General features: G+C 47.3%; 1 protein-coding gene across 2 annotated transcripts in view; it reads right to left on the bottom strand.

Annotated features, from left to right (window-relative positions):
* Nucleotides 1-26,147, bottom strand: part of SRPK3 (SRSF protein kinase 3) — a 103,178-nt gene that overhangs the window by 31,276 nt on the left and 45,755 nt on the right. For both annotated transcript variants that reach the window (XM_029609423.1, XM_029609416.1), the window contains exons 5-13: nt 14,277-14,364; nt 13,146-13,233; nt 12,637-12,743; nt 12,369-12,534; nt 11,855-11,883; nt 10,137-10,314; nt 9,813-10,052; nt 9,556-9,656; nt 1,857-1,964 (exon numbers count right to left, since the gene is read on the bottom strand). In XM_029609423.1, coding sequence (XP_029465283.1) covers nt 1,857-1,964; nt 9,556-9,656; nt 9,813-10,052; nt 10,137-10,314; nt 11,855-11,883; nt 12,369-12,534; nt 12,637-12,743; nt 13,146-13,233; nt 14,277-14,364 — 1,105 coding nt within the window. The remainder of the gene's footprint in view (nt 1-1,856; nt 1,965-9,555; nt 9,657-9,812; nt 10,053-10,136; nt 10,315-11,854; nt 11,884-12,368; nt 12,535-12,636; nt 12,744-13,145; nt 13,234-14,276; nt 14,365-26,147) is intronic.

The raw sequence follows: 26,147 nt of genomic DNA, 5'->3' as shown, positions 1-26,147 counted from the left end.
CCTCAGACCCAGTAATACTGGATCTATCGCTCCCAGTTTGGACTCCTCGGGCGGACCCTCAATGCTCAGCTCAGCGAGAATGGAAGGAATAAGAGGTCCTAACTCCTCCCTCCAAAAGAGACGGACCATCTTTGGGTCGTCACCTTCTGTCATATGCGAGCTCCTTGCTGAGCCTTGCTGATGCCCATCAACATCCTCATCTACCCCCAGCAGGAGCTTGGACCTAGGGTCTGGGTCTCTGGGATCAGTATCTGTGTCCGTCTGAGGGACCTCTGTCCAAAGAAAACGCTTAGATGCTGAGGAGTCAGCTCCACCCTGAGACCTAGAGTGTTTCTTGGAAATAAGCTTGGACCCCAGAGAAAAGGATTTTGAGTCAGCCTGCTGCCTCCCTGACTTTTTTGCCTTGTAAGCCTTATGAAGTAGTAAAACAAACTCCGACGAGAAAGAGGAAGGGGAGGAGTCAGAAGCCCCCTCAGGGCTAACCTCCATGGCTGGCAAATCATGTTGCAAAAAGTCCCTGTCAGCTGGAAACCTTTGCTGAGGAGAAAGGGGAGGCAGCAAAATCCCCTCCCCCATCACAGCACAGACAGACCTAAAAGACTGTAAAATTGCTTCCGTTCCCGCTCAGCGCGGGAACGGAGCAGCCCCAACCTGACTTGCAGCAGCTGAGACCGTAGGCACTCGGGCCAACTTAGATTTAACAACTTTGGTAGCAATAACTGCTCCGGAGAAACCCTCCCCCCCCGGGCAAACACGCGGAGCAGAGGCCTTTCCTTGAAAGGCGCGCGCGGGCCGAGCCGCACGAGTGGCAAGCTGAAGACCGCGGCATCGAGACAACAAAATGTGACTGACAGAAAAAAAGTGTAAAAATAACTCACCCCTGCTCCTAAAAAATGCCGAGACCAGGAAGAAAGAAAGAGAGAGCAGCCGCGACCCTTATTTTAGAAACTTGCCCGGCAGTGGTCCAAGGTGCTGATTCTGTAAGGGTGGAGTGAACCGGGCTCCCCGGTGTCGCACCCAGAGCTGCCCAAAAAAGAAATTAGAGTCCTCAACCCTCTTATGCAGCTGCCTCACGACCAGTGGGGGGATGGCCCTCTCAGGACCTTACAACCCCCTGGGAGGCTAAAGACAACACTGCTCCTGTTAAAGTAATTTAACTAGAAAACGTTTTTTTTTTAAAAGCCAAATTGATTAAGAAAAAGAACCAGTAGTTCACCTAAATTTGACTAAAAACCCCAGAATAAACTACCACACAGGCCAGACTGTAGGTTTTGCATCTCCACCATCTGCTGGAGACAGAGGAATACTGCCGGACTGTAGGTGGCACCAGCCTATTTATAGGCGTAGTTTGTTTTGATAACTGCTCTGTCTCCATCTGCTAGAGGGGGGGCAAAACCCAGGAGTCTGGACTGATCTGGGTACGTACAGGGAAGAGGAAAGTAAACAAAACAACCATTCTCTAGATTACTGGATACAGATGATCACATGGTAGTTCATGTGTTTTAGTGGCATGAGGGTTGGGGCAGAGCCAAAGTTGGGATCCAAACTCCAATGACTGGGCCCTGAAGCGAGAAATTCTGCTTCCTCTCTGGTCTGGCATTGGAAAAGCTCTTGTGCAGAATTATTGCTCTATTTTTATCTTCAGTTTTACAAGCTCAGCCCCTTGGCCGAGTGAGACACTCACTGGGATTATCACTAATGAGCTAGGAGCAAGGAATGTTAAAGACATGCTACTGACTCATCTCTAAGAGGAGGCCAGAATTTGTGGGAAGCCAGCTAGAGGAGGGGTACATAGAGGGGAGCAGTACTAAACAAGGACAAGAAGAGAGAGAGAGAGAGACAGAGAAGCTCCATACCATACAAGCAGTACTCCAGATATCTGCAGGTGGACCATAGCTGGCACCAATCAGAACTTCAACTGCTCGGTATTGTCTGGTTTGGATGTCCTCTGTGAAGTGCTTGTGCTGAAAAAGAAGGCAAAAAGGCAAGGAAGTTATGGGGGAAACTTTGGTGAACCTGGTGATATCTTGCCAGCTGCCATGTGGAGAATCCGAAAAACTCCAAAACAGCAAAAGGAACTGCACAATTCTGCAGAAAACCCGGCATTACTCTAGTATCTAGAATAGCCTGTGTGTGTACATGTGCCTTTGGGTGTGGGGGCCTGTGCGTGTCTGCCTGCGTGTGAGTGCATATCTCTGCCTGTGGTGCTCTGTGTGAGTATGTGTGGGGGTAGGGCAGTGTCTGTGTGTGTGCCTGCCTGTGTGTACCTGTGTCTCTGCTTGGGTCAGCTTGCACATACTTGTGTTAAAGCTTATGTGCGCCTATGCCTGCCTGTCCCAGTATGTGAGCATGAGAGACAGGGCTTCGCAGACATATTAGCAAATAATACCTGGCATTGCTCAGGTTGTCTGGTCAATAACAGCCTGTGTGTGTGGGTGCCTGTGCCTCTGTATGTCTACATATGTGCCTCTGTGTATGCGGGTGCCTGTCTGTGTGCCTGCGTATGTATATCTATGCCTGTGTCTGTGCATGTGCACCTGTGGATGTGACAGGGCTTTACAAACAGAGCATATTGTCTTTGCGCAGTGCACCTTCCACTGTTCCAAGTGCCACTTGGTGACCACAGAAAGACACAACAGTGTGACCGACTGATCAACCAACAGAAGCCTTGTTGGTTGCTGTCTGAATCTAATTCCCCCTTTCCACTTTTCCCCCTGCCGTTAAAGCAGAGAGCAATAATGGAGTTGCATCAACAGTATGAAGGCTTATTGGTTTAGGGTAGTAACCGCCACACCAGCAAGTTACCCCCGTGCACTCTTTTCTTCATTTCCATCCTCTAGCCTTTAAGAATACAAAGTGTTTAACCCATGCCCCTTTGAAATCTTTCACTGTTTTTGTATTCATCACCTCCGGAGAAAGGGCATTCCAGGCATTCACCACCCTCTCTATGAAGAAATATTTCCTGACATTATTTCCGAGTCGTCCTCCCTGGAGTTTCATTATGTGTCTCCTAGTTCTATTATTTCTTTCCAATGGAAAAGGTTTGTCGATTGTGCATCATTAACACCTTTCGGGTATCTGAAGGTCTGCACCTCCTCTCCTCCAGGGAATACATATTTATGTCCTTCAGCCTCTCCTCATAAGTCATTTGATGGAGACCCCCCCCATCATTTTTGTCGCCCTTCTCTGGACCGCCTCTATCCTGTCTCTGTCTCTTTTGAGCTACAGTCTCCAGAACTGAACACAATACTCCAGGTGAGGTCTCACCTAGGACCTGTACAAGGGGATTATCACCTCCTTTTTCTTACTAGTTATTCCTCTCTCTATGCATCCCAGCACTCTTCTGGCTTTAGCTATCGCCTTGTCACATTGCTTCGCCATTTTCAGATTTCTAGCCACTATCACCCCAAGGTCCCTCTCTTGCTCTGTGCAGAACAGTCCTTCTGCGCCCTTCCCTCCCCTCATCATATACAGCTCTTTTGGATTACCACACCCCAGATGTATGACTCTGCACTTCTTGGCATTGAATCCCAGATGCCATATCTTCAACCACTCTTCCAGCTTCCTTAAATCACATCTCATTCTCTCTACTCCAACTATCTGACTTGATTGACAATAATTCTATTTGTAATTCTCATCATCATGGATTTAGGAAGGGCTTCAGCAGAGAAACACTATTGTTATCTACATTTGATATGATAATTTGTGGTTTTGATTCAAACACGGACTACATCCCAGGCTAAACTGTTTGACTCCCTCCCTCCCTACCCCTCTACCCACCCACCCCTGGGGCTTGTTTTCTAATAAAGACTGCCTAACTTCCCATTGGCAGCGAGATAAATTAGTACATTGGTAACAGTCAAGGAAATACAAATCACAAACTACCAAGATGAGGACTATCCAATGTAACTGCTGTGGAGCCTTTATTCTGAGGGAAAGCATCTGGAAACTTAGAGCTTGCCCAATTTGTGCACAACTCTCTTCCTTGAAAATGGAGCTGACTGAGATAAAAGCTCAATCAGCTTCAATTAAAAGTATTACACCCACATTGCATTACACAGATAATAATTCCCCAATATCACGGAAAAACCAGGAGTCAAGAAAAGGAGATCCATTAGGCTCAGGTAGGACCCACAGTCATCCATTCTTGACAGATGAGCAGCCAACAGGTACACCCTCCCACTCAAACAGGTCATTAAGAAATTCTTTACAATCCAGGATTACAGTGGGCTCTGGTAGAATTAGACCTGTGATGAGGAGACACACAATGTACCAAATGCAAAAAGAACAAGCCCTCTCTATATTAAAAACTGAGGAAGTTCTTGAGAAAAACATTGCAGTATTACCAGAAAAGAGAGAAAAAACACAATGCATGCAGTATTTCAAGATCCATAACCAAAAGAAAAATCTAATTGAGATGGATAACTCTGTCAACAGTGGCACAACTACAAACAGAAAGAGTAAAGTGAATAACAAATCTCAACTAATATCTCATAAGGAGTCCAGGAAAAGCAATAACCTTAAAGAGAGTACCTGGAAGGCTATGACCACAAATGCTCATAGTTTGGGAAATAAAATCCCAGATCTGCAGGCCCTAATGGCTGAGGCAGAATTGGACATTGTTGCTATCACAGAAACATGGTTCACAGAATCTCATGAATGGGATACAACAATACCAGGCTACAACTTGTTAAGGAAGGACAGAGAGGATAGAAAAGGGGGAGGTGTGGCTCTTTTTGTCAGAAACAACATCCAAGCATCTGAGCTACAAGGAAGTTGGGGTAAAGAAGAAGCTCTATGGGTCGACCTAAAAAAAGATGACGGAGTGTCCATTTATATTGGAGTGGTGTACAGGCCTCCAAACCAAAAGGAAGAGCTGGACAGAGATCTGATTGAAGACATCCATAAGATAGGCAGGAAGGGAGAAGTGGTGATCGTGGGTGACTTTAATATGCCAGATGTAGACTGGAAAATCCCATCTGCAGAAACTAAAAATAGTAGAGCAATAATGGATGCCATGCAAGTATCTTTGTTCAAACAAATGGTGTTGGAACCCACGAGAGAAGGTGCTATACTCGACTTATTGCTCAATAATGCAGATAATGTCTCAGATGTCCAGGTGGGCGCCCACCTCAGCAGCAGTGATCATCGAACGGTATGGTTTAATATCACTAATAGAATAGGGAAAAGAACCACAAAGACCCGAGTTTTACAGTTCAAAAACACAGACTTTGAGGAAATGGGAAAGTACCTGGAGGAAGAACTTAAAGGATGGGAGAACGAGAGAGATGTGGATCAGCAGTGGACCAATCTAAAAGGAGCAATCACCAAGGCAACTGCTCTATATGTTAGAAACAAAGAAAAGCAAAAGAAAATTGAAACCTATCTGGTTCTCAAAGGAGGTGGCTGACAAAATTAAAGCTAAAAGAACAGCATTCAAGAAATATAAAGGATCCCAAAGGGAGGAGCACAAAGAAAAATATTTGTATCAACTGAGGGAGACGAAGAAAACAATCAAGTTGGCAAAAAATCAAGCAGAAGAGAGGATTGCCAAGGAGATAAAAAATGGTGACAAAACATTTTTCAGATACATCAGCGAAAAGAGAAAGGTCCAAAGTGGTATAGTGAAATTGAAAGGTGGTAATGATCAATGTGTGGAGACAGACGAAGAAATGGCAGAAATATTAAACGAATACTTCAGCTCTGTGTTCACTAAAGAAGACCCTGGAGAAGGACCATCTCTACACAACAAGAAACTGGAGGGAAGTGGAATAGATGAAAATCCTTTTACAGTAGAAAATGTGTGGGAAGAGCTAAAGAACCTGAAAGTGGACAAAGCCATGGGGCCTGATGGGATTCATCCAAGGATATTGAGGGAGCTCAGAGATGTTCTGGCGGGTCCGCTGTGTGACCTGTTCAATAGATCCCTAGAAACGGGAGTGGTGCCGAGAGATTGGAGAAGAGCGGTGGTGGTCCCGCTTCACAAGAGTGGGAACAGGGAGGAGGCTGGCAACTACAGGCCGGTTAGCCTCACTTTGGTGGTGGGAAAAGTAATGGAGTCTCTGCTGAAAGAGAGAATAGTGAACTATCTACAGTCCGGAGAATTGATGGACCAGAGGCAACATGGATTCACCAGGGGAAGATCCTGTCAGACAAATCTGATTGACTTTTTTGACTGGGTAACCAAGGAATTGGATCAAGGAAGAGCGCTCGATGTCATATACTTGGATTTCAGCAAAGCTTTTGATATGGTTCCGCACAGGAGACTGGTGAATAAAACGAGAAGCTTGGGAGTGAGTGACAAGGTGGTGACCTGGATTGCAAATTGGTTGATGGACAGAAGACAATGTGTGATGGTAAACGGAACCTTCTCTGAAGAGAGAGCGGTTTTAAGTGGTGTACCGCAAGGATCGGTGTTGGGACCGGTCCTGTTCAATATCTTTGTGAGCGACATTGCGGACGGGATAGAAGGTAAGGTTTGTCTTTTTGCGGATGACACTAAGATCTGCAACAGAGTGGACACGCCGGAAGGAGTGGAGAGAATGAGACGGGATCTAAGGAAACTGGAAGAGTGGTCGAAGATATGGCAGCTGAGATTCAATGCCAAGAAGTGCAAAGTCATGCATATGGGGAGCGGAAATCCGAATGAACTGTATTCGATGGGGGGGGAAAGGCTGACGTGCACGGAGCAGGAGAAGGACCTTGGGGTGATAGTGTCTAATGATATGAAGTCTGCGAAACAATGCGACAAGGCGATAGCAAAAGCCAGAAGAATGCTGGGCTGCATAGAGAGAGGAATATCGAGTAAGAAAAGGGAAGTGATTATTCCCTTGTACAGGTCCTTGGTGAGGCCTCACCTGGAGTACTGTGTTCAGTTCTGGAGACCGTATCTACAAAAAGACAAAGACAAGATGGAAGCGGTACAGAGAAGGGCAACCAGGAAGGTGGAGGATCTTCATCGCATGACGTACGAGGAGAGATTGAAGAATCTAAATATGTACACCCTGGAGGAAAGGAGGAGCAGAGGTGATATGATACAGACTTTCAGATACTTGAAAGGTTTTAATGATCCAAAGGCAACGACAAACCTTTACCATAAGAAAAAAATCAGCAGAACCAGGGGTCACGATTTGAAGCTCCAGGGAGGAAGATTCAGAACCAATGTCAGGAAGTATTTCTTCACGGAGAGGATGGTGGATGCCTGGAATGCCCTTCCGGAGGAAGTGGTGAAGACCAGAACTGTGAAGGACTTCAAAGGGGCGTGGGATAAACACTGTGGATCCATAAAGTCAAGAGGCCGCCAATGAAGAGTAGGTGACTCGCCAGAATGATGGCTACTGCCTGGAGACAATACCCTTATTCAATAAACATACACATGGTTACTGTGACTCCAACATCACTCTAAGCTTCAACAGCAAGAGGAAATGTGGAAAAAAGGATTTGCACTCTCAAAGACGGGAGTAGCTGGCTTGTTACGGCGGTTACTACCCCAAACCAATTATCCAAATTACTACCTCCACCTTCCTCTATTCCTGATGCCTTTCAACTAGCTTGATCACTCCATTCTTATACTTCACTTTCAATGCATATCCAGCATAGTTCTCTGCTTCAACGGCAGGGGAGAAGAAAAACTGATACTTCACGCATATCCAGCATAACTTCAACGGCAGGGGAGAAGAAAAAAGTATTCACACTCACAAAGCGGGGAGTAGCTGGCTTGTTACGGCGGTTACTACCCCAAACCAAATGTGCCTGATACTTCACTTTCGATGCATATCCAGCATAGCTCTCTGCTTCAACGGCAGGGGAGAAGAAAAAAAAAACAAACTGATACCTCACGCATATCCAGCATAACTCCCTGCTTCAACGGCAGGGGAGAAGATAAACAACCAATAAGGGCTGTATAACATAATCTGGGTAAAAACAAATAAGCATGGGTGTAGCTTGCTTATTGCGGCGGTTACTACCCCTACTACCTCTAACTAATCAAGCTAGATATTTCACTTGGATGCAGCTCCATCACTGCTCTCTACATTAATGGCGGGGGTGGAAGGGAATTAGAACCAAGAGCTAAGAGAAACAGATAAGTATGAGAGAAAAAATGAGGGAAGCTTGCTGGGCAGACTGGATGGGCCATTTGGTCTTCTTCTGCCGTCATTTCTATGTTTCTATGTTTCTATATTATGGTCCTTCTGGACATAACAGCCACATTTGAAACTTTGGAACACGAAATATTTCTTAAGAGTTTACATTCTGTTGGTATCTTAGGACAGTCCTAAAATGGTTTAGCTCTTACCTGACAGACAGAATGCAACAAGTTAGGATAGGTGCCACCTGTTCCAATTGGTATGCAGTGTCCTATGGTGTTCCCCAGGGTTCTGTGCTCTCTGCCATCCTTTTCAATATATACTTAACCCCACTTTGTCAAGTATTTTCATGCCTAAGCACAAATTATAACACCTATGCTGAAGACACAGTTTTTTTTTTCCCTTACAAATCTTCCTGGTCTGATACCTTAGCTCTGGTCTCTTTATGTCTCTTTACTGTTAATCATTGGTTAACCCATCATTGTCTGAAGCTCAGTTTTGCAAAAACTGAAATACTACTCCTTACAGGTATTAAATGTCCCTCATATGGTATTTCTAATGTGCGCAACTACCAAGAACATTGCATACCAATTGCCCAAAAAGCTAAAAATTTAAGGGTTATACTTGATTCTAATCTTTTCACATAACAACACATCTCTACAACTGTGAAATCATGTTTCTATAAACTCCACTTGCCCAAGTGACTGAAACCATTGCATGAACCACAAGACTTCCATTTAGTATTACAATCTCTGATCTTTAAGAATATTGACAATTATAATTCACCATAGCTTGGTCTACCAGATTACCAATTATGGTCACTAAAAACAGTGCAAAATACAGCAGCACGGTTACTTACTGGTTCACGATTACACGGTCATATCTCACCTGTACTATAGACTCTTATTGTTCCTAATTGCCTTTAGGATACTATATAATGTACTCGCTTAAATCCATAACTTGCTACAAAATGATTCTTCAATATGGCTAAATACTACCTTCTGACTTTATAAGCCAATCAGACAGGTTCCTCCAATAAGAACCTTCTAGAAATTCCAAAACTAAAGTTGGCTAAACTAGACATTACTAGAAACCACGCCTTTTCAGTAGCAGGTCCAAGCCTTTGGAATGCTATTTCAGCTGATATACGTGATATTTCCTCTGCCAAAGAATTTTAAAAGGCCTTACAAACTCACCTTTTTTCCATCACCTTTACTTAAAACTTTTTGTCACTAGAGTTGGATGTTTATTTTGTATAACTTTTTATGTTAGTAACTATTTCAGTTTGTATTTTGTTGCCATTTAAAAAAAAAGTTTTATTTTGTTAGCTGCCTCGAATGCAAAGAGCAGGGATATACGTTTTTAAAAATAAATAAAATGTGTACCAACAATGTCAGAAGTTTAAAAACAATCACTCTTCTTTCCAATTAAAGTGATCCTCCAGCATATATAGTAATTAATCACTCACCACCCAGCAGGCATTGCCCAAGTCAGCAATTTTAACTTGGATTTTACTGGCATTCTGAGGGTCCAGGGGATTGACCAAGAAGTCAATGGCACTGCTGGGTGCTACAGGAGAGAGAAGAGAGGGCAGACATGGAAACAGAAAAGTGAAGTTGTGGTTATTTCTACTATCAGCAACAGAGCTCTCCCACATCCTCTTAACACTACATGAATTAGAAAGATATGACCATTTACCAATGGTTTTGGTATTTTTTTACGTACTGGTAGGAGAGAGAAGTCCCCCTCGTTCTCGGCCACCTGTGGAATAACCAGACAGTACCGAGTCAGAGGTTGGAGAGAAGAAGGAGCTGGAAAAGCCAGAGACCTGAGAGTCGCTGGGACTCAGGAAGCGCTGGCATGGGCCATAGCCATTGCAGTCCTCATATGGGTTGTGGGAACCAGCACTCGCTTGTTTGTTTGGTGGTGGCCAGTGGCCATGGCCATTGTACTGGGAGCTCATGCCTGCAGATCAAAAATATAAGATGCAGTTTAATCATGCGTAGAGAATGTAAATAAGTTTATTTAAAATGTTGGTAGTTTTCTTACACTCTGCTCGACACGTCTTGGTTAATTCCTCCCTGATGTCTTGAGATCCCTGCACTTCTGGGCCCCTACTGATGTCCTCTAGCCTCTGAATGTCCCGGGCCCGATCCTCTAGCAGCTTGTTTTGACGCTTCAGCTTTCGCTTTAGTTTTTTCTTCTTGTTCTTGGAAATCTTACCATCCTGAGAAATGCATGGATACAAGCAAAGAATCAGCAATATACAAACATGAGCCCCCAAAATAACCATATGCACAAAATCAATACCAGAAACACACTAAATCGCAACACACAAGACATTCAACACCATTCACACACAGATTAAAAAATCTCACACACACACACAAGTCACTATTATACGTGCATATACACTTTCTAGTTACATTGTCCAAAAAAGAGAAAAGTCCTTGTATAGTTAGGGTGAAGCAATAGGAAAACAATGTAAAACATTATGGGTAACATCCTGCCAAAATGTTTTTGAAGTTTGTGGCCAACAAAGGGACCCAAAAATTCCAGACTGTTTCTAGTCTCTAGTAACAAGAGGAGCCCAAACTGCGAACACATTAATTTGGCAGGTTTTATTTACCTTGGTCATTCTTTTGTTATCTCATTGTTAATCTCTCTTTTGCCTCCTCTACATTCCAAGTTGCATTTTATCCCTGTTTTATTGTAACTGCTACCTTATTCTTCTATCACATGTTAATGTTTTTAAGTTATTAAGTATTTATTCTGTTGTCACACCTTGTTATTTGTAAACCGGCATGATGCGACTCCCATCGCGAATGCCGGTATATAAGAAATTTAAATAAATAAATAAAATAATATCTCTTGACCTAAAAAACACTTCCAAACCACGAATGTAATATAGTGTCTGATGTCCTTGCCTTTCTTATTAACACAAGATGTACTGAGGAAAATAAGTTAAAAAGCAAGCATTTGTGATTTTGGAAGCCTACTTTGTAGGTCTGTACATGTGTGATTTTGTAAACATGAATGTAAAGGAATTACTTAGCCTGAGTCTGACTAATCTGGCTAAGGATGTAATCAGAAGCTAGGCCTTAATGAATCCAGGGACCTCACACTGACACACATCATGTTACTTTGAACACGTGTGAGAAAGGAAGAAGTAAACAGCAGATGTGTAGAATCACAAGAAAAGCCAGTACGTTTTGGGAAAAACTGCATACATTTCTCAAGACATACTTTCAGATGCGCAGTAGGAAAGGGGGCTATAGCTGAAGGAAAGAAGATTTTGCAATGCAACAGAGCTGTGCTGCTCTTCTCGGCTCTTGTGACAGAGGGAAGCTTGGCATTGCTTTATTATTGTAATTATTACCTTTGTTCTGTATGTGTATAATCCTTTGCCGTATTGCTTTCTACTGGGCATTACAAATAATAAAACACTGATATTCTGGAATCTACTGTGTGCTGACTCAAAGTATGTGTGTGCTTTGGGGTAATAGATCCTGACTGGAGGTGGGGGGAGGGCCTGCAGGATACTGATTTGGGTTTTGTATTCAAGGCAGCAGATCTCACTAAAAAGGAAGTGCTTGGGGATACCACCCTATTTGTGTTTCAGAGTAGAGAATCTATCCAGGGAGGGGGGGCTTGTGGTGGGGGAGGGGTTAAGTTTCTGAACTAATGTTTTGCTTTATGCATACAGTGAACCTGTAATAGTGTCCAATGTTTTAACAGCAGCAGTCGGGGCAGAAATGAAAACTTACCAGGGTCTCCTGAGGAGGAGCGGCACTTACTGAGGAGACAGAAACCGTAGCCAGAGAGAAAGAGAGAGGGAGGGAAAAAACACAACAAAGGTGAAAAAAGGAGCAAGAAAATTAGCAAAGAGAAATTAAGAGATGCAGAGTATCAAGCTGGAAGCTGTCTTAACTCAAAGATGACTGTGCAAATGAGGGAGAATGAAGGTGGAAATTCAACCTGCCAGCAAGCAAGGGAAAGAGGAAAACTCAGGCACTGAGGAGCAAAACAGGGGACAGGTTCTGTGGCTCTGAGGACAAGATGTGTAACATTTTACCTCCTAGCAAAGATAGTGCTGTCCTTATCCCCATCCCCACCCCCCAACTTCCCTATTGGTAAAGAGCCTCTCTATGCCAACTCTTCTCAAGTGCCAATGTGGAAGCCATATTGAGCAATCTTGATCCGGGAATGATTGCAACAGATAGGGGGAGAAGGCAGGATACCCAGGCAAGGTGGAGAGGGGCAGGGGCAGAGGTGACTGACCTACAGATTTAGAAGGAGGCAATTCTCCGGACTGCTGCCATGCCGTGGCCTCTGCAGCCAGCCGTCGGATGTAGACACCATCAACATACATGAGAATGTTCTCTGGTTTGATGTCTGTGTGAATGATTTTGCACTTGGTATGGAGGTAATCCAGGCCCTGCAGCACCTAATTGAAGTGGAGGAACACAGAACAAGATTAAGCAGAAACTATAAGGGAAAAGAGAAGGTGTTGAGGGGAGAAAGGAAAGCATACATCTCTGCTCTTTACCTGTTGAAGTATGCGCTTGACACAGGGCACTGGAAGCCCTTGGTAATTAGACTTAATGATCCATTTCAGGAGCTGGTGCCCTAGCACCTCCAACACCATGCAGACATCTGGCAGAGCACGTTAAGTATCATATATGTCACAGTTTTAACCTTGGGGATGTGTGGAGATGTCCACTCTGCAGCTCAGTACAGAAAACCAGTAGCTTTAATGATATAGTCTGCCCACAAGTTTTCTATACTGACCCAATTCTGCCTTTCCTACTACAGGGAAATGGTTTACCCTGCTGGCCTCTCCTACACAGGTTAAAAAAAGCACTCACTTGTCTCCAATTCACCCTGTCATATCTTATCTGCAGTAACTGCAAGTTCATACAATGAAAAAAAAGTTACTAAAATAAAGTCTACTTCTCCTAAACATGGAAGACAGTTAACAATAAATTAAACTAACATCCTCTCTTTCCCAGTCTAATTTTACTTTAAATACCTCAAATGGGACAGAGAAAAGGATATGAACTCCATTCACCCCAGAAATTTTGAAATCATCTATCAGCTGCACAATGGTCTCTCGTTTGGGGTCACTGGGATCACTGTCCCGTACCTGTAGGGGCCAGAGTAGGAGGTGGGAGTAGGAGAGAGGTAAAGAACAGACATGTCATCGATAAACCACAGCTTTGTAATAATAGTGTGCGCTAACACTGGTATTGAAGCAGACACTTCTCAACAAAAGGGCCAGTGAAAATACAGCCACCTCCTTAATGGAGGTAGACCACTTTGTATAAATAGAAACTGACAGGCTGATACAGTACAGTGCGGTGGAGCGCACTGTTAACCTGCGATTGGACGCGCGTTTTCGACGCGCTAGCTTTACCCCTTATTCAGTAAGGGGTAATAGCGCGTCGAAAACGCGCGTCCAACCCCCCCGAACCTAATAGCGCCCGCAACATGCAAATGCATGTTGATGGCCCTATTAGTTATTCCCGCGCGATACAGTAAGTAAAATGTGCAGCCAAGTCGCACATTTTATTTTAAGAAATTGGCACCTACCCAAAGGTAGGCGTTAATTTCTGCCAGCGCCGGGGAAGTGCACAGAAAAGCAGTAAAAACTGTTTTTCTGTGCACCCTCTGACTTAATATCATGGCGATATTAAGTCAGAGGCCCCCAAAGTTAAAAAAAAGTTAAAAATAAAAAAATTTTTTTTAAATGGGCCTGCGGCTCACAGGTTGAAAACCGGATGCTCAATTTTGCCGGCGTCCGGTTTCTGAACCTGTGGCTGTCAGCAGGCTCGAGAACCGATGCTGGCAAAATTGAGCGTCAGCTGTCAAATCAGCTGACAGCCACCACTCCTGTCCAAAAAGAGGCGCTAGGGACGCGCTAGTGTCCCTAGCGCCTCTTTTTGCCTTGGACCCTAATTTAAATAAATTAATTTAGTGAATCGCACGCACAGGAGAGTGGCCTGGGCGTTCGCCCGCTCTCCCGCGACTTTTACTGTATCGGCCTGTGAGTGAGCAGCCACTTCAGCAGCAGGAATTGGGCAGCAATTACCACTGGTACAAGTCATGTTGCAGAAAAAGATTTTTGGGTAACTAGCCCAGAACACAAGAAACAAAAATTAGAACCCTAACAAGACAGGGGAGACTCACACATTTCAGCAGCTTGATTTCATCCACAGCTGTTTCTGTGTAATGGATGGCACTCTTCACAACTTTCAAGGCCACAAACCGTTTCCTTCTGCCATTTGATATAGAAAAAGATAATATATATATATATATTTTTTTTTTTTTTTTTTTTTACAAATGTACATCTTAGGACTGTAAAGGAAAATTAGTTTCTTACCTGATAATTTTCGTTCCTGTAGTACCAAGGATCAGTCCAGGACACCTGGGTTGTGACTCCGCACCAGTAGATGGAGACAGAGCAAAACTTGTGGGCAGAGCCATATATGCTCCTGTGTCAGTCACAGCCCCTCAGTCATACGTAATGTCAAAGTAGAAAATTCCATAAGGCAACCATAGCGAACCATACAAACTTGCTATTTAAACGGAAATAATTCCGACACCCCCATAAGAACCAGACTCCCCAACCGGGAGAGCGAATAACCAAGGGGTCAGCTTACTGAAAACAACGATGAGCGGACTCCCCGTTACTTTAACGTAGCACTGCGGGCGGGATCCTGGACTGATCCTTGGTACTACAGGAACGAAAATTATCAGGTAAGAAACTAATTTTCCTTTCCCTGTACGTACCAGGATCAGTCCAGGACACCTGGGATGTACCAGAGCCAACTTACCGAGGGTGGGAAGCAGAGAGTCCCGCTCGGAGTACCCTCTCTTCAAACCCCCCAGAATCAGTAGCCTGCATATGCAATCGGCAGTGCCTAATGAAAGTGAGTAACGACTTCCAGGTGGCCGCCCTGCAAATCTCTTGAGGTGACACCTGAGAAGAGTTCACCCAAGACGCGGCGTGGGGACGCGTCGAGTGAGCCCTGAGAACCACTGGAACCGGTTTTCCCCCTAATAGATATGCTGAGCCAATGGCCTCCTGGAGCCAATGGACGAGCGACGTCCGGGAAGCCGCGGCACCTTTCGTTGAACTTGAAAACAGAACAAAAAAGGTGACCCGTCACCCGGAAGGATTGGGGACCTCCAGATAGCGCAGGAGAGACCACCGCACATCCAGCTTCCGCAAACTTTCAGTTTCGGGTCTGAGGACTCCCGTACCGCAAAAGCGGGAAGCGCAATAGACTGATTCAGATGAAACGCCGCCACGACTTTGGCAAGAAGGAAGGGACCCTTCGCAAGGAGACCCCAGAATCGGAAATACACAAAAACAAAACGGCTCCCGACAGGAAAATGCCTGCAACTCCGAAACTCGCCGTGCCGAGAGGATCGCGACCAGGGACACAGTCTTCAACGTGAGATCCTCAAGAGTCGACCGCCTCAAAGGTGCGAACGGCGCCGAGCACAGAGTAGAGAGAACCCAAAGAGGTTCCAGGACGGACAAGGATGACGTAAGGGAGGACGGAGGAGCTGGGAGGTTCCGCGAACCTTTTCCCTCGCAAACAACCAAGTGCCGCCACCTGGACTCGCAGAGAACTGCACACTAAACCCTTGGCAAGGCCGGCCCGGAGGAACGCTAGGATATCGGAAACGGAGGCGGAGGTAGGATCCACCCCGCACTCTACACACCAATCCTCAAAAACACCCAGACTCGGACATACGCCAACGACGTGGAACACCTCCTGGACCTCAACAGCGTGGCTACCACCGCAGCTGAGTAACCCTTACTCTTCAACCGATTCCGCTCACAAACCACGCCGCGAGACAAAAGTGATCCGTATCCTCCCAACAAACGGGGCCCTGACGGAGGAGCCCCGCAATCCCCTGGAGACGGAGGGGGGCTTCCACCGACAACTGCATGGGGTCCGCGAACCACGGACGCCGCGACCACTCCGGTGCTACCATGACCATGTTGGACGGATGCAACTCTATGCGCCGAAGAAGTTTGCCTATCATCGGCCCCGGGGAAAACACCCACAGCAACAGAACCGTCGGCCCAGGAAGAACTAACGCATCGACACCCTCAGCTCTTCTCACTTGACGTCGGCTGTAAAATAGTGGGGCCTCCGCGTTGTGGTAAGCGGCCATCAGATTCATAAGGGGCATCCCCCACTTCTCGCAGATGAGAAGAAAGGCGTCGTCTGCCAGCTCCCACTCTCCGGGGTCCAGGTGATGACTGAGAAAATCCGCCTGGATGCTGTCGACTCCGGCGATGTGAGACGCTGCGACGTTGCTGAAATGTTGCTCGGCCCAACTCATCAAGAACTGAGCCACCTCCGTCACCAGTGGGCTTCTTGTCCCTCCTTGGCGATTGATGTATGCCACGGTGGTCGCATTGTCCGACAACACTCGGACCGCCTGTCCCCGAACCAACGGCAGACAGGACGGCAGCGCCAGGCGAGCCGCTCTGGTCTCTAGCCGGTTGATGGACCATTGCGCTTGCGTCACTGACCACCGGCCTTGTGCGGACTTGCCTAGGCAACCCGCTCCCCAGCCGGAAAAACTGGAATCCGTGGCCACCACCGTCCAGCTGGGAACTAGCAGGGACACACCGCAGGCGAAATGATGTGAGTTCAGTCACCAGGACAGGCTGGATCTCGCGTGAGACGTGAGAAGAAGTGGCAGATGAAACTCCTCGGAAAACCGGGTTCCAGCGGGATAGCAACGAGGACTGGTAGTCGTAGAGACAATAACCGCCTCACCCGAGACTGAAGCTTGCATATCCGGTCCTGGGCCAGGAACACCTTGCCCTGTTTCGTGTCGAATAAAGCTCCAAGGTATTCCAAGAACTGGGGGGTACCAGTCGACCCTTGCTGAAGTTGACGACCCAAGCCAGCGACTGCCAGAGCTGTAAGACCCTGGTCCCTGCCAGACGGCACTGGGTCTCGGACTTGGCTCCAAACAACCAATCGTCCAAATAGGGATGAGCCAGGAACCTTCCCGGCGGAGCTGCGCTGCCACAACCACCATCACCTTTGTGATGGTCCGAGGGGCCATAGCAAGACCAAGCGGAGGCGCCCGGAACTGGTAATGCTTTCCCATAATGCAGAACCTGAGAAAACGGTGGAACGACTGCTGGATACCGACATGGAGGCACGCTTCCGTAAGCTCCAGAGAGGCCAGGAATGCGCCTGGACGTACCGAGGCAATCAGCGATCGAATCGTCGCCATTTGAAGTGAGGAACGCAAAGACATTGGTTTACGCCCTTCAGATCCAAGATAGGCCTTGACATGCCTTCTTTCTTTGGCACGATGAAATAAACGAAGTAACAGCCCTTGCCTTGCTGACCGGGAGGTACGGAGGCAATAGCCCCCAGGCTCCCCAAGCGTCGAAGGGTTCCTAGCACTGCTGCCCTCTTCTCCAGACACTTGCAGGGCGAGACCAGGAACTTGTTGGATGGAGTTCGAGCAAAATCTAACGCGGAGCCGTGTCGTATCACGTCGAGGACCCACTGATCTGTCGTTACCTTGGCCCATTCCCCGAAGAATACCGTCAACCTCGCCCCGATGTTTGGAACAACGGCTTGAGGTTGAAGCGAGGGATGGGCCGGCCGTACCTTATGGCGAAGCTTATTGTGAAGCCTTGGGCCCCGTTCCTGACGGGGTCCCTCCTTGTCTACCGAACCGATTCCCCCGAAAGGACTGTGGCCACTGAGAGGAGCAAGAGAAGACTGACCTGTAGGAAGACCCTGCAGACCTTTGAGGACGCGACCTACCGTTTCCCCGAAAACGGGACCGACCAGTGAATAAGGACCGAGCTCTGGACCTGTCCTCAGGCAACCTAAGCCCTGTGCTCCCCAAGAGACAGCATCAAATCATCCACCTCCTTGCCGAACAACAGCTTGCCCTTGAACGGCAGCGCATCCGCCGCCCAAGTGCGCGGCCACAAAAAAACGGCACGCCGAGACGGAAGGCACCATGGCTCGCACCGATGTGCGAAGAAGATCATGTAAAGCCTCCGCTCCGTACGCGATTGCCGCCTCCAAACGATCCGTCTGTGATGACTCCTCTGCAGACCGATTCGCGTTGGCCTGAAGAACCGGAGCCCAGCGCAGACTGGCCCACATAACGAAGTTGGTACAGATGGCGGGCTGGACCCCCAAAGCTGAGACCTCAAATCTCTTTGAGCTGCACCTCCAGCTTCCTGTCCTGTATGTCTCGGAGAGCAGTAGCCCCCCCGTGACCGGGATTGTCGACCTCTTCGTCACCGCGGGGACTGCCGCATCCACTTTCGGGAACCGCAGTAGATCTAAAGCATCTTCAGGGAGCAGATAGAGCCTATCCCTAGCCTTACTGATCTTGAGGCCGAACTCCGGTGTATCCCATTCCCGAGACAGGATATCCGTAGACGAAAATGAAAAGGAAATGCCATTGCTGGGCCCGTGAAACCCCACAGTACCGGGTCCAAGTGGGCTTCCTGTCGGGCTACCACCGGCGGCGCAGCTATCCCCAGCTCTTGGAGAATGGCCGGAATAAGTGGGGACAGTTTTTTTCCCTGCGAAACGACGGACCACCTTAGGGTTGTCCCCTTCCACGGCCTGCGCCCCTTGCCCGCGGAGGGCTGAGTGGGAACATCGCCTGTCGGCCCTTGGGACCCCGACGGAGGCTCTTCCGAGTAATCCTCATCCTCCTCTGAAATGGAGTCGCTGTCAGAGTCCTGCGGGACCCCCCTGAGAGGCCGCTTCCCTTTGGGTGGAGCGTGGGGCAAATCCGTGGGGCCCTTGGACCCCTCCTGTGGAAGACCGGACCGAGACGCTCCCCTGGACGCTTCTGGACGACTGCGCTTGCGGCTTTTATAGTGGAGAAGTTTGCGCAACCGCAGCGCAAAAAACCTCAGAAAACTGCCCGGAGCCCGACGAACTCATCGCACTAGCAGCCTCAGGGGACCCGTTACCCCCGAGACATCCCCTCCCCGTTGGCCCCCGCTCCGGGGAAAAACGCGGGAAGAGGGCAGACATCCCCTGCCGGCTCCCGCGCGATTTCGCGGGCGGAGCCTAAAATGGCCGACACTCCCGCTCTGGGCGGGAAAGCTCTGGAGGCTTGACTGCTGCTGCGCTGCCGTGCGGCGGTGAACAAACGGGCCGCAAACAGCTGCTCCGCGGCGCCCCAGAGGGACCTACAACTCCCGGGATGCAAGAGGAACACGGGTCCTCCCTAGAAAGGCGCGCGCGCGTCGAGCCGCAGGCCCGACAAATCGATCCCCAAGGCATTCACGCGATCGCGGCGCGAGAAGAAATCAAAATACAATTAAAATTAAAATTTACCCCCCCCCCCGGCAATCGGCGACCCCACCCCGAGGTACCCCGAGACAGAGCCGAACATAAAGGAGAGCCGGCGGGACGCAAACTGTAAAAGAAAACTTTTTTTTTTTTTTCCAAACCTGTCGCTGTCCTCGGTCCTGGGGCCCTGCTCCAGCGGGGGTGAGTGAACCGGGCTCCCCGGTGTCACCCCCGACGCTGCCACTGGAAAAGCCGGGTCCTCAACCCTGGCAGCGGCCTCAACCGGGGGGGGGGGGGGGGGGGTAGTCCCCTCAGGACCTCTCAACCCCCCTGGGAGGCAGGGCGGACGGGACATCCTCACAGGAAATTTAAGAAAAAATAAGAAAATACTTTTAAGAAACAAAAGACTGGAACTATAGCAACCAGCACTGACTAAAAAACACAGAAAAAAACTCAACCCTGACTAACAACCAGTACCAGGGCAGGCAGAGGCTGTGACTGCACCTGCACCATCTACTGGAGACAGAGTAAGACTGAGGGGCTGTGACTGACACAGGAGCATATATGGCTCCGCCCACAAGTTTTGCTCTGTCTCCATCTACTGGTGCGGAGTCACAACCCAGGTGTCCTGGACTGATCCTGGTACGTACAGGAACAGGTGAATGCAATCCTGCCAATTACATAAGAGTTCAAAATCTCTCTGTAACAATTCAAAATATTGCTATTAAGATAGTTTTTAAATTTTTTAAAAAGTGTTGCTGGTCAGGGCTTTATGTTGCAGAAACTGCAAAAACCAAGGAATGCATGTGCAAATTTTCTGGGCATGGCTTGAAATTAAAATTAAATGGAAAAGAATTAGCAGAGAAAGATGTTGGGGTGAAGAATTCCATTATGCCCCTGATGTACATATTAGGGCTAAATAAGGAAGAATCCTAGATTGAATAGGAGAAATATCTATTAAACACAACAGTATGGGCTGAACCGGAGGCTCAATGATCATGCAGAGTCCCTGCTTCCATTCTCAGATCAGGCTTTCTGTATCTCAGGTTAGATAGAGATGTCGTAAAGGCAGCGCTTACAGTCCCTGGGGCAGGGGAAGGGAGTCATGGTCATTGTTCAAGGTGACACCTGGTGGCCCATGATACACGATTCAGGAAAGAGTTCCAGTACATTCTCCTGGCCTCTGAATCATTGCTGCAATGTCTAGATTAGGAACAACAATAGGGAGGATTCATTAAAATAGGGAGAAATTCCACAGGTAGTTATGAATGAAGGCTCATGGCATCAGAATCCCAGTCCTGCTTCCAAATGTACTGGAAATAAAAAGAACTGGACCAAACAAACAAACAAACAAAATAAAAAGACAATGACAATTGTGGCTAATAGGTGCATAACTGCAAGGTGGCTTAACCTTAATCCTCCCACTCTACACCAAGAAAGAAAGAAGACCGACCTAATAAACAGCAAGGAAATAAAACATTCCTTATGAAATCAAACTGCATCTAACAGGTGGGAGCTTTTAACATCTACAGGATGGGGTTGTGGGGTAAGTGCTTGCACACCAGATGTCAGAGGCAGAGCAAGTAAGAACATGTTTGGCCTTACAATTTAAGAGACTGATACAGAAAGCTGAGTGTTCAAACTATGTTCTGAAATTCAGCGCAGTTTCCTAACGCACAAGTTAATTCTTTTTAACTTCCAAAGTAGTAAGCTGTTATGCTAATGCTTCAGGAGTTCAAATGTGCGCACAAACCTGACTTAAAATGCGCACTCAGGACAGGCTGAGCACACATTTTAAACTCGAGAGTGCTGGGGGAGTAGGGAGAAATTCACTGAACTTCAAATGGACTGAATGGAAAGGAAAAGAAAGCACACAAATGTGTATCTGGGCATAGGTTTCAGAACAGAGTGGACAATTGAGACAATGGCCCCACCAAAATCTTTCCCTTCTTGCAAAATTGCTGCAGGAGATCTGAGGCTTTGCCAGCAGGCAGCAGCTGTTCAGTTACAGGAAGAGGAGAGTTGAGATGTGTCAGCTGCATTCTCCACTTCTACAGCTCTGGGCTAGACTGCTTTGAACTACATGGGACTCTATACAGCTGCATGGTTCAAAGCAACAGATAGGCCAGTCAGCAGAGGAGGAGGATGTGGCTAAGGCATCACCTCTTTCCTCTTCCTGGTGCTGATCAGTGGGAAAGGGGGTCCCTAGGTAGGGAGAGAGAAAAGGAGGTGGGGCAGGGCGAGAGAGAGAGAGAGAATGGGGAAAGAGAAGAGGGAGGCATAGGAGCTGCCTGCCTTGCTGCTCAGACCCAGGAGAGGAGTGCAGGATACACCATGGCCGCTTGACGCTGACATCATCGGAGAGTCCGGGGCCTACTTAAGGAGGTGCCCTGCAGCGGGCTGCCCCTGACATGCCGAAGCCGCCACCAAAGGGGCGTGCCCCTTATACCATTTTTTTCTAAGAACTAATCTCGGCTATGAATGGGAAGAAAAAGGAAGGGGAAACCTGCCTATTTATCACAAGCCTCCAGCTCAACTCCTGTAAGGGGTCTCATGAATCGTTATGTTATTTCCAGTTCATCACTGCTTGTTAATGTGAGTACAGAACTGGAAAATGTCTCCTTGAGTCCTGAAGCTAGATCTCCACCTCCTATTCCTAGTGGTCCATCTGTGCAATAAGAGGTTGTATCTGAACAGTCTTGTGGAAGTCAGTCATTCCAATCCTGGTCCCAGTGCAAGTTCTATCTGGAGGTACTACAGAGGAGTCTAAGCCCCTGTTTCTGGGGAGATATTCCTTAAGGACATTTGGAAAGTTGTTGTGGGAATAGACTCTAAACTTTCAAATTCAGTTACCCAATTGTGTCAATTTTCTCAGGACACTGTTAGTAAGTTAAAAGAAATTGATGTTAGCCTTTCTTCTTTAGAATTGGCAATGTCTGCCTAATCTTATATTATTTCTAATTTGCAGTCAGTGTCAACTGCAGGAATTAAAGACAGGATTTCTTTATATTAAATGTGACTTAGAGGGAGACACGTGATGTGGTGAGCTCGCCGGCTGCTAACCGACTGAGCTCCGGCCATCCCCCCGAGCAAATCCTTCACCATCCTTCTCCTACGAATTGTTTCGGCAATTTTTTGGCACATCCTGCATCATTATAGTCTTAGCGTTGCTGCAAATACAACTCAGGTTACCTCATGGCGTCTCAGGTGGTGCGGAAAGAGAAAGAGCAAGCGCGACCGCAAGACACCAAAATGGCCGCCGTCAACCCTGAAGAGGAAGATCTGCCCGCCAAATCTTTGGAGGAAAAAATATCGCAAGCGGTAGTAGCGGCATTGGACAGTAGGCTGCATCAGCTCTCCGAACAACTTGCTGAAGTGCGCGCCTCACTCACAGACTTTGACTCGCGAATCGAACGAGTGGAAGGTCGGGTCGCCCTTGTGGAGGACGACATGGGGGCCCTAGAAAGGAAGGTGGTAGATCTGGAAAAAATGGCGCAGACTAGTGCAGAAAAGATAGACGATCTAGAGAACCGATCTCGTCGGAATAATTTAAGGTTTGTGGGGTTTCCAGAGGCACTCGCAGAGGCAGACCTTCCCCACCTGCTTGAAGCATGGTTACTAGGCCTCGTTCCATCTTTAGCTTCACCACTGGGAGGCCTGCTGGAGCGAGCCCACCGCATGGGTAGGAAGACGGAGGGGGATCAAAACCGGCGCCCTAGAGTGATACTTGCGCGCTTCTTACAGTTTGCACATAAAACATTAGTTCTACAGCACTACAGGAAGCAAAGGGAGTTCTTTTACGAAAGCCACAAGATTTTGGTGTTCCAGGATTTTTCACCTACTGTCTCGGCCAAGCGCAAGGAATTTCGAGGTGTGTGCTCTGATCTCATAGCCAATCAGATTTTCTCTCATATACCCAGCACAGCTACGCATCGCCTATCAGGGAGTCACCAAGTCTTCTATTTCTGCTATAGAAGCTAAAGCCTACGACCAACACCTGCATGCTACGGATGCTGAGAATACACCGTGATGAGTGTTTTTAGATTCTTGAAGGAGGATGTTCTCTTCCACGATTGCACTTCAATCCGCCTGATTATTTCTGCTATATGTTCTACTTCAGTTCCTAAGGTTTGGAGTTTTCTGCAGTGACACTATGTTTAACTAAAGAGTAGAGGATCAGCGATACATAACAATAGCTTGCCAATGCGTCAGTATTACTAGCTGACCTGTCAATGACTATGATTTTGTTTTTTGTTTTTTATTTTTCTCTCTTTCTCATTTCAAACTTTATTTTATTATCATTGAACTGATGTGAGACGTTATCTCTGTGTGGGAATATCAGGGCGGGTTTTTGCAGCTCTGCAGTCGGGGGATGGCCGAGCACATAGGTGCTATTGTGTCTCTGCCCTACTGGGAACATTTGAGCATGGGGATCGAGGGTCTTGTACTTGGGAACCGGCTCAATGTTTTTTTCTTTGCAAATGTTGTTTCTAATTAGGTTTGTTTGGATTGGGTGTGTGTGTTAGGGGAACGGAAGGGGGGTGAGATTAGATATACAGAGAGTCTCAGGAACAGAGGTTATACTGGTTTTATGCTTTACATGATGATTGTATTTGCTTGGATCCCTTTTTGTATTTTAAGGGGGCTCACCCAGTTGCAAAGCCTTAATTGTTTTCTTCCATGGGGTTAGAAATTATTACTTGGAATGTGGTCGGGCTGGGTACTCTGGTAAAGAGGGAGAAAGTTCTTGCCCGCCTTCATAAACTCCATGCGAGTGTTGTATTTTTACAAGAAACTCATTCAGCCTCTAGTGAAGTAGTTAAGCTGAAAAAGAAATGGGTTTCCCAAGTCTTTTATGCCACTGGTTCTACTAAAAGCAGAGGGGTAGCTATATTGATAAACAAAGCTGTTGCTTTTACAGCACGCTAGACTATTGCAGACCCTCAGGGGAGATATATTATAGTCAGGGGGGATTTGATGGGATAGCAAATGTTGCTTACCTGTAACAGGTGTTCTCACAGGACAGCAGGATGTTAGTCCTCACATATGGGTGACATCATTAGGATGGAGCCCAATCACGGAAAACTTCTGTCAAAGTTTCCAGAACTTTGACTGGCCCCTACTGGGCATGCCCAGCATGGCACTAACCCTGCAGCCAGCAGGGGTCCCCCTTCAGTCTTATTTTATAGCTACAGGCAGTGCCAAAAAAATAAAACAAAGCGTTACGAACCCAACACCACGGGGTGGCGGGCGGGTTTCGTGAGGACTAACATCCTGCTGTCCTGTGAGAACACCTGTTACAGGTAAGCAACATTTGCTTTCTCACAGGACAAGCAGGATGGTAGTCCTCACATATGGGTGAGTACCGAGCTGAGGATGTCCGAACATGCACCAAATGTACCCAATGGCGTGCAACAGGCACAACAACTGGGGTGGAATTTGGTAGAGGGCATCCGGAACCCCACCGGGCAGGTGGAAGGGTGTTGGTACGTCACGTTGGAAACAGGTTACGCAAGACAGATTGGTCGAAGATGGAATCCTGTCTTCCAGCTTTGTCCAAGCAATAGTGGGCTGCAAAAGTGTGGAGTGAGCTCCAGGTGGCAGCCCTGCAAATGTCAGGAAGCGACACCGATCGTAGGTGTGCTACTGAAGTCGCCATGGCCCTCACCGAGTGTGCCTTTAACACGGTCGTGAAAAGGAATGCCTGCTTGCTGATAGCAAAAAGATATGCAGTCCGCCAACCAGGAGGAGAGAGTCTGCTTACCCACATGTTGCCCTAATTTGTTGGAATGGAAGGAGATGAATAGCTGAGTGCTCTTCCTGTGGGCAACTGTACGGTCTAGGTAGAACGCTAGAGCCCGTTTACAGTCGAGGGTATGTAGAGCCTGTTCCCCTGGATTGGAATGGGGCCTGGGAAAGAAGGTAGGTAGTATGATGGATTGATTAATGTGAAACTCTGAAACTACCTTAGGTAAGAATTTAGGGTGAGTGCGGAGTACCGCCCGGTCCTGCAGGAGTTTAGTGTAAGGCGGATAGGTAACTAGGGCCTGTAATTCACTAACCCTGCGAGCTGAAGTGATAGCTAAAAGGAAAATCACCTTCCATGTGAGATATTTTAGGTCACAGGAGTGAAGAGGCTCAAATGGAGGTTTCATGAGCCGATCAAGAACCAGATTAAGGTCCCAAGAAGGGGCTGGAGGCCGTAAGGTTGGCTTGATATGAAGCAAGCCTTTAAGAAAACGTGTTACGAGGGGTTGTACCGATATAGGAACATCCCCGACACCTTTATGGAAGGCGGCTACCGCACTGACATGCATTCTGATTGAGGAAGTCTTTAGACCGGATTCCGATAAATGCCAGAGATAGTCCAAAAATCTCGGGATTGGACAGGAAAAGGGATCAAGGGACTGTGAAGAACACCATGATGTATACCTTTTCCATTTATAGGAATAAGACTTTCTTGTGGAAGGCTTCCGTGAAGCAATGAGGACACAAGAAACCGAATCTGAAAGGTTAAGTGGCTGAAGGATTAACCTTTCAACATCCATGCCGTCAGGGACAAGGCCTGAAGATTGGGATGGCGTAGACATCCGTCATTCTGAGTGATCAGAAGCGGGTCCTTTCCCAAGGGAATGTGTCTGCGGATGGAGAGATCCTGGAGTATTCGCACCCCCACTGGCCACACCAAGTGTGGTTTCCATCAGGATCATGGTTCCCTTGTCCTGTCGGAGCTTCA

The sequence above is a fragment of the Rhinatrema bivittatum genome, chromosome 1, assembly GCF_901001135.1.
Source record: "Rhinatrema bivittatum chromosome 1, aRhiBiv1.1, whole genome shotgun sequence".
In the NCBI taxonomy this organism is placed as follows: domain Eukaryota; kingdom Metazoa; phylum Chordata; class Amphibia; order Gymnophiona; family Rhinatrematidae; genus Rhinatrema; species Rhinatrema bivittatum.
The sequence above is the reverse complement of the archived record's forward strand: the minus strand, read 5'-3'. Positions and strand labels throughout refer to the sequence as shown.